This window comes from Aotus nancymaae, unplaced genomic scaffold, assembly GCF_030222135.1.
Source record: "Aotus nancymaae isolate 86718 unplaced genomic scaffold, 86718_ANA_hifiasm-v0.15.2.pri h1tg000040l, whole genome shotgun sequence".
Taxonomy (NCBI): domain Eukaryota; kingdom Metazoa; phylum Chordata; class Mammalia; order Primates; family Aotidae; genus Aotus; species Aotus nancymaae.
Genome location: NW_026988454.1, coordinates 118968535 through 118977269, shown reverse-complemented (window position 1 = coordinate 118977269; position 8735 = coordinate 118968535). Strand labels below are relative to the sequence as shown.

Genomic DNA, 8735 nt, shown 5'->3' with positions numbered 1-8735 from the left:
TTTGTATCATCTCCAGCAGGGTCTGTAGGAAGGCATCTGGGGGATGGGGAAGAAGGAGGCCCACAACCCATGGAGAAGGTGCTGTGAACTGGGTTGTCGGGGACATGTGGTGGCCATGTGGCAGGACCCTGAAGTCCTGGCGCCACTTCTCCTGGCTGTGAGGCCCTCTGTGGCTGCTGTTACGCCTCCCAGCTGCTTGGGGGAAGGGATGTCTAAGCAGGCCTGGGGGGCTTTCTGGAGCCAGAGGGGAGACAAGGCACTATCCATCCCCTCTCAGCATATCTTGGAGGCCTGAGCAGCAGCTGGGGCCCATCTTCTAAAGCTTGACTCCTACTGACCCGCCTCCTACACCCCTTGCTGCTTTCACAACAAAGAAAGAATGTGGGGGTGGTGGCACTGGGGGTGGGGGGTGCCTGGAACAAGGGTTGTGCTGGGCCTCCCCACAGCTGGAGACTTGGCCATACCCTGACACAGCCCAGACTGCCTGGAGATGGACTTGGGATGAATTTGTCAGTTTAGCAGACTTCAGCCTGGCTTTCAGAGCCCAGCATGTTTCTACCTTTGGGTTCAGATTGGTCTAGAGCTAAAGCAGACCCCAGTCATGCACCCTTCAGCCCCTCTTCGGGCTGCAAAGCATCTTCAGGTTACCCTGCTTGGGGACATTAAGGACACCCTGCTGTTTTGGGTCTCCCATAAAAGTTTGGGTTGCTGAAGAGTGGGCGGGGCCCACCTCTTCGCCTGCCCCAGCCTGGAGAATTCTGGGGGAACTGTTGGCCAGAGCCTCCAGGTAAGCCCAGAATGGACCATTCTCCCCAGGATCTACGGAATCGCACAAGTCACTTGGGTTCTCCTGGGTCCCTGGAGAGTTGGTGGTGGGCACAGCATACACTCCCCTGCCTCGCTCAGGTCCCCTGTGCTCTCCTGAGCCTTGGTCTTTCTGTTCTCCATCCCTCTCCAGACTCCTCCCCCGACTGAGCTCCTCCCCGCCTCGGAGAGGAGGGGGCGTCGAGGGGGAGTGCCATGCGGGGGCCGGAGGGGAGGGGGCGTCGTGGGGCGGGGTTTGGCTGCGGCGGCGCGCAAGGACTCGGAGGTACCGGGCGCGCGCGGCTCCGACTCGGGACGCCTCAGGGTCGGGCTCCGGCTGCGGCTGCTGCTGCGGCGCCCGCGCTCGGGTGCGCTCCGCCTCCTGTGCCCGCCGCGGAGCGCAGTCTGGGCGCCTGCCGTGCGCCCTCAGCTCCTTTTCCCGAGCCCGCCGCGATGGGAACTGCGCGGGGATCCCCGGCCGGACCCCGGCGGTTGCCTCTGCTCAGCGTCCTGCTGCTGCAGCTGCTGGGCGGTGAGTCCCCTAGAGCTGGGGGCACGGAGCTTGGGAAGCGCGGGAGTCCGTGGGCAAAAGGCGGCACCCGGGGAGATGGGTTTGGGCGACTGGAGCGGCCCTGGAGTGGTGGAGAGGCTCGCTGGGGGTGCAGGCTCGCGTCGGAAGGGCTCAAAGAGCCCGGGGGCCGGGAGGTTGGCGAAGCCTCCGCGGACTCGGTCAGGGTCCCTCCCACCCGCGCCGTGGGGACGCGTTTCCAGCTTCACGGAGTTTTCCTGTCGGAGCCGAGAGTTTGCTCGAGAACTACCGGGAGTTGCTGGCTCTCGGGCCCAAATGGAGATTTTCTTGTCGGGGAAGAAAAGACCACCCGCAACCACCATGGGGGGTGTGATGGGGAAAAGGGAGCCCCCCCAGCAGGCTCAGCCCAGGTGAGTGGCCGGTTTGGGGCCCGATGCCGGACAGACCTGCGGCGCGCAAAGCCCGGAGCTTTGTTACCTACGCCTACCCGACGCTCCTGGCTTCCCCCCTCCAAGTTCCTGGGCAAAACTGGGACCCCAGATGGCCCTGCGGGTGAGGGCGGAAGAAGGGAAGAATTAGGGGCTGCCCCATGGCCTCTAGCTACTGGGCTGGAACCCTGAGCCCACTCCGTGTCAGGGTCGAATCCGGGGAGCAGAGGGTCCCAGGCTGTCGCGGTGACTAATGTGCGAAGGCCGCTGCCAAAATCGGGCATGGCCTGCCTGCAAAGGTGCGGACGGGGTTTGTTCTGCTCCTTCCTGGATTTCCATCCTGGCTGTCCTCACAGAGAGAAGGAAATCTTTCTAAGAGCAGAAAGGCCAAAAGAGCTCATTCTGGCTTTTCTTGCGGGGCGGGGGGCGGGGGGGGGTGCTTAGCATTTTAATGAGGGTGTGGCCCTCATCACTAGGGCAGACAGCACGGCTACCCCAACCCCCGCAGCTTTTATTTCCTGGCTTGGTCACACCTAAGAGTCATCACTGAGGTGTTGAAGTGCCTTACAGGAAAGCACTAAGCCACCCTCACATCCCAAACAGCCCGGACTGGAAATAAAGCCCCCCACCCTCCAAAACACAAACTCTTCTGTGGTCCTCGAAGCAGCTGCTTCTTGGGGAGCTCTGTCCGGGAGACCTGTCCTAAGTGATCACCTTCCCCCTCCTTTGAAGGCGGCATGAATAGATAATTGCCTTTCTGACATCCTTCTGGCCTGCCAGCTGTGGAGGGGTTTTGGTGCTGGTGGAATCAACATCTCCCCTGCCCCCAGTTGTAAAAGGAGAGGTAAATGTAACCCAGGAAAGAGAGCAAGCTCCAGGGATTTGGAGGTGGTGTTTCTGGAGTTGCCCGTGTTTCTTGTGATGTGTGTGGTGGTTATTGCTCATGGCAGAATCCACATCTGCTCCCAGAGGAAGTATGGAAGTTTTCTGTACAGCCAGGATGGGGGCCCAGCCATCTGGGCCAGCAGCCGAAGCTCACAGGCCTCCTGGGTCTCCTGGTTGGGTTTTGGTGTGTGGGTCTGCCCAATGAGGCTGCATTCATTGCTGCTGTTCAGAGTTCTGGAGTCAGGGGGAGATTCTGGTGAAGATGGGGCTCTTGCTCAACAAATGCTACATTCCTAAATTCTTTCCATGAGAAGATGACTCTGATGTTAATTGACTTAATCTGGTGACTGCTGTTAGTGTGTGTGTGTTGAGGGGGGATCCTGTTGGGGGAAGTTAGGGCAGGCTGAAGACTTGGGACAGGAGGTCTGTAGTCTCCTCAGGGGTGGGGGTATGTCTTGTGCTCAACAAAGGAACATTTTAATGAGAGCCTTAAATCAGTTCCACCAAATGTGCCTTGTGGTGGAACCTGTCCATGTGCTGTAAACAATTTCAGCGGAGGCCGAGGCGCCTGCTGTCTTCTAGTGAAATCCTGGGACTCAACCCACCCCCAGACACATGACTTCAGGGGGCAACGATTTTTTAATAGATCACAGTAGATTTTTCCATCTCATTGTTTGACTGTGTAATTAACTGGAGTTGTAGTGAGATCCCACTGTTAATAAGGCTGGAGTAAGGAACCTAGGCTGACTAGGCTTGTGGATTAGACCATTTTAAAGTCTGGGTAATTATGCCATAAATGGCTGAGTTACTTTCCACACTGAGATGGTGTTGTAATAAATATGGTGGAGGAGGAGGGGGAAGAGGCTTGACGTTTGAAACTTGGGATTCTTAACCCCAACCTCTTGTACAGCCAGTTGTGGTCACTTCCTCATCCCCATTTCCATCCCCTCCCTGGTATATTTCCTCCAGGCTCTTGTTTCTTTAGGGACATTGAGTCTCATGTTCTGGGATAGGCTGTCTGCAGATTCCTAAGGCTCTGCAGCCTGTAATTCAGGCCTAGGAGTTGCTTTTATTAGTGATGGCTTTTCTCAGCTGTTGGGAAGTATGGTGGCAGGGCGAGGGTGCTCTTCACGTCACTTGTCAAATGATATACTCAAACTCCTGGTGTTCAGAGCAGCATTGAGTGGTGGACAGAGTGCAAGCAATGGAGATGAAGTACGGTCCTTCCTCAGCATCTGCAGGGAATTGGAATAGGACTCCCTGAGAATAACTAAATCAGAGGGTGCTCAAGTCTCTTATATACAATAGTGTTGTATTTACATATAACGTACATGCAACTTCCCCACATACTTTTACCCAGGCTAGAATGCAGTGACACAGTCCTGGCTCACTGCAGCCTCAAATTCCTGGGCTCAAGCAATCTTCCTGCCTCAGTGTCCTAAAGTGCTGAGATTACAGGCATGAACCACTATTCCCAGCTTCTCCCATATACTTTAAATCATCTCTAAGGGCCAGGCTTACGCCTGTAATCCCAGCACTTTGGGAGGCAGAGGGAGGAGGATCGCTTGAGCCCAGGAGCTCGAGACCAGTTCTGGCAACATAATGAGACCTCCACCTCTACAAAGAAAAAATATTAGCCAGGCATGGTGGCATGCTCCTGTGGTCCCAACTGCTGGGGAGACTGAGGTGGGAGTATCGCTTGAGCAGATTGAGGCTACAGTGAGCCATGATTGTGCCACTGCACTTCAATCTGCATGACAGAGTAAGACTCTGTCTCAAAAAAAAAAATCTATAAATCACTTGTAATACCGATTACAGTGGAAATACTGTATAAATAACTGTTGCATTGTTCTTTAATTTGTGTTCTTTTTTATTGTTGTACTGTTTTTTATTTTTATATTCCCCAAATATTTTTGATCCTCTATTGAGGGATGTGAGGCTCAGGGATAAGGAGTGTATCTGGCACAGCAGCAACTCAGACTCATTGGCAGGCCCTGTGGCCCTGGACAAACCTCTTAGCCTCTCAGCCTCTTCTGTAAAGGGGAGCTCCCTGGAGTTGTGCTGAGGATTAAATATATTGAAGTAGGCCGGGTGCAGTGGCTCATGCCTGTAATCCCAACACTTTGGGAGACCGAGGCAGGTGGATCACCTGAGGTCAGGAGCAGAAACCCTGTCTCTACTAAAAAGACAAAAGTTAGCTGGGCATGGGGGCGCGAGCCTGTAGTCCCAGCTACTCAGGAGGCTGAGGCAGGAGAATTGCTTGAACCCGGAAGGCGGAGGTTGCAGTGAGCTGAGATCATGCCACTGCACTCCAGCCTGGGCAACAGAGCTAGACTCCATCTCAAAAAAAAAAAAAAAATATATATATATATATATATATATATATATATATTTGTGTATATAAAAAACTGCTTTCTTTCTTGGTCTTCCCTCTGTGGTGTGCTTCAAAGATACCTTCAGCATTACAGTCATTCCCAACAATGGACATTTTTCACCTACGGGAACCCTCCATTCCAGTCCAACTGGACTAATTGCCATCTCCTAACACATACCTGTCTTTCTCCGTTCTTCCTTTCCTTTGGGTCAGTCCCTGGGTGTACATTGCCTTCTCCTGTCTCTCTGTTGCCCACCCCCACCGCCTGTTCTTCCCTGAAGCTGTCCTATCTCTCCTGTCAAAGGGTTGACACCTGTAGAACGTCTGGACTGTCATTCTTGCAACGCCTTCCACGTTTTTGCCCCTGTTGGGTTTTAATTTACTGAATGGCTCCCCCATAAAGTTTAGAATAGTACTTATTTATGATGGGTTCTTATATAGGTGTTTTGTTTGTTTGTTTGTTTTGAGATGGAGTCTTGCTGTGTCTCCCAGGCTGGAGTGCATTGGTGTGATCTTGCCTCACTGCAACCTCTACCTCCCGGGTTCAAGTGATTCTCCTACCTCAGCCTCCCGAGTAGCTGGGATTATAGATGTGCACCACCGCACCCAGCTAATTTTTGTATTTTTAGTGGAGAGAGGATCTTACCATGTTGGTCAGGCTAGTCTTGAACTCCTACCCTCAGGTGATCTGCCCACCTCAGCTTCCCAAAGTCCTGAGATTACAGGCGTGAGCCACCACACCCAGCCCATATAACAAATCCTTATGTAGGTTTCTTTAAAAAGTGAATGAACCATTTGAGTGCAGGGCAGAATGATCAAGGGTGGAGTTAAATATCCCCTGTGCATCCTAGGCATTGGGAGTCTTTTGCACCTTCTCCAGCTTCTTTGGGTTGGGGTTGCCTGTTCCTCCTTGTGCCTGCTCTACCATGACCAAATCCAGGGATCAGAGCTTCCTTCCCTGATCCTGGGCTGGCTGGCTGGCTTTGGTGGTGGCTTTCCTGAGTTTTGATGTGGTGGGGCTTCTGGTTTTCTCCAACTTCTGTGCATGGGCAAGTACTGCTACATATGAAGCTGACTGCAGCTTAAAAACTGGTGCTCAAGTTCCTTTCTCAGAGAACTGTGTAGGGGCCTAGAGTCTCTATAACTGCGCTACTTGAAGTAAGACCCGGGACCACATGGCATCAGTGTTCCTGAGAGCATGAATCAGAATCACAGTCTGCATTTTAACAAGATCCCAGGTGACTATGTACCCCAGAGTTCTAGAAGTCCTGGCCTAGGCATCCTTCTTTACACAGAAACTCAAGGCACAGAGCTTTCCTGTTGCAACAGTACACATTGGGAGCTGAGATCTTGCACAGTATTTGAAGATTTGCTTTAAATAACTTAGTTCATGTCAACACTCCTTGGGATGATGTGTACACTTAAAAATTACCTCCTTTGGGTTTAATTTGAATTAGATTTTTGTCAAGAAATGTCCCCATTAAATGTGTGACTCTAGAAAGTCTGCAACATTCAGCGTGATGTTTAGCTCCTCTCGGAACCTCAGCTTTTCCTAGAGGAGAATACGTCTGATTTTATAACCAAAGCCAGTTGAGAAACTGGATTTGTTAGGCAGAAATTTGGTCGGCAGGTAACTTTTCAGGAATACATTTGCTTCATAAAGGGAGGCATGTCTCCGCTGGGCTTTGACAGTTGTAGTGTTGTTAGTGTTTGGAGCATTTCACATTCGGAGCGACGGGATTTGTGTGAGTTTGTGTTTAAGCCAATGCAGCTTCTATGAGACTCGTCTGGGACAGGGGTTGACTCGTTCAGCCTCTAATGTTGGAGCCAAGAGCAGTTTGGGGCCAGGGATTCGGTCTTTGGTGTTTTCCTGATGGCAGAAAGGGTCATTAAACAGGGTTGAATGTCCTTGGCCTGCATCCCTCAACCTCCTTCTGCTCTCCCTAACCTCAGTGGCATGCCTGTCTGCTGCTGTACCCGGGCAGTACCCCTGGCCAGAGCCACGTGGTGGGGTTACAGGCTTGGGGCCACAGTGGCTGGCGCTGGCCCTCGCCTTGCCCTGGAGTTGCCGCCTGCCCCTCTCCTTGATTCCTGCTCTGGTCCTCATCTGCCTGACCCTTTTCCTGGGGGTGTGAAAGTTCTGCCATTGTAGCTGGTTAGAGTCTTATGCTGGAACTCTCTGAGTTCACTGCTGAGCCCCCTGGCGCTTTGGTGGAGCTGGCGCTAGAGCCACAGCTAATCAGTGGTTTGAGGAAGCCCTCTGTAGTATGTCACTTTTTCCATCCTCTTTTCTTCTCTGCATTTAGGCCATTTCCCGCCCAGTAATGTTACCCAAACAGCAGCGGGGTAGGGAGGAAGCTTGGTTCGAAGGACTGACACACACAGGCGCCTTTCCCCTCTGGCTGCTTGGTTTTACATTGCTGAACTCTCATCTGCTGTGTGCATTAGCTGGGGTATGTATTGAGTGAATGCTCAGGTGACTAGAGCGTCATCCACCAGGTGTCCTGCAGATCCCAAGCCCCTGTTAGAAGTGTAAGGCTTGATAAGCAGGATATGCACTCACAGGTTTAGGTGTGTAGGTAACTTCTGAAAACAAGGTCCCGAGTCGTGGGGTAGGGATTGTAAGTCACATATTAGGAAGGTGTAGACAATGTGTTTCTCAAAAATGTAGAGTGGAGAGTATAGTGAGAGGGCAGGTCACCATTTAGTAGTTTCCTGGGCCTTACTGCAGACCTGACCATCAGAATTATTTTTTATTTTATTTTATTTTATTTTTAAGATGAAGTCTAGTTCTGTCACCAGGCTGGAGTGCAGTGGCACGATTTCGGCTCACTACAACCTCTGCCTCCCGGGTTCAAGCAGTTCTCTTGCCTCAGCCTCCTGAGTAGCTGGGACTATAGGTGTGTGCCACCACACCTGGCTAATTTTTGTATTTTTAGTAGAGACAGGGTTTCACCATGTTGCTAGGATGGTTTCTATCTCCTGACCTCATGATCTGACTACCTTGGCCTCCCAAAGTGCTGGGATTATAGGCATCAGCCACTACACCCAGCCTGGAAACTGCATGTATGAAGAGCTTCGTGGAGATTCTTACCTACACTTAAGTTTGAGAACCACTGGGTAGCCATAGGAGAATTTGTCAGTCTGAAATGGAGGTGTGATATTGAGAAAGAGGGTAGTATTAATAGTGGGGGCTTAGGAGGGAGTTCATTCAAAGTGCTTGAGTGTCTTCTTGGGTGAAGCTGTCTGAGGAGGAGCGGAAGGCAGGAAGAAGACAAGATGGAGAAACGTGAATCAGATGAAGTATGAAAGACACCCTTTGGTAAAGTGCTAAGTAGAGTAGAACATTCCAGAATGTGTGGGACGGTAAGTCTGAGATGTAGGAGCAAATGAGGGGTGGGAGGGCTTCAGAGAGGAGAGAGGACCTGAGGTTGCTGAATAGATATAGTCAGTGGTGACTGCCTCAGAGTGAGGTGAAGTCATTAGACCAGGATTCTGAAAACCTGGGTGGTTCTGTTCCAATATCACACAGCAGCCATGAGTCACGAAGTAAGAAAAGAGACATCTATAGACCCATGACACCAGTTTTTCTGTATTCTGGTCCTGGCTCAATTGCTGCATACCCACATGACCCTGAGCTTGTTAGTTAACCTTTCCAAGCCTCAGTTTCCTAATCAGCACAATGCAAGTGATGCTGTTCCCTGCCTTGCTGGCC

General features: G+C 51.8%; 1 protein-coding gene across 1 annotated transcript in view; it reads left to right on the top strand.

Moving 5' to 3' along the window:
- Positions 1-43: 43 nt before the first annotated feature.
- The window catches only part of PTK7 (protein tyrosine kinase 7 (inactive)), a 79416-nt gene continuing 70724 nt past the window's right edge, over positions 44-8735 (top strand). The window contains exons 1-4 of the mRNA XM_064360379.1: positions 44-78; positions 715-787; positions 959-1172; positions 1235-1885. Of these exons, the coding sequence (XP_064216449.1) occupies positions 44-78; positions 715-787; positions 959-1172; positions 1235-1885 (973 nt within the window). The remainder of the gene's footprint in view (positions 79-714; positions 788-958; positions 1173-1234; positions 1886-8735) is intronic.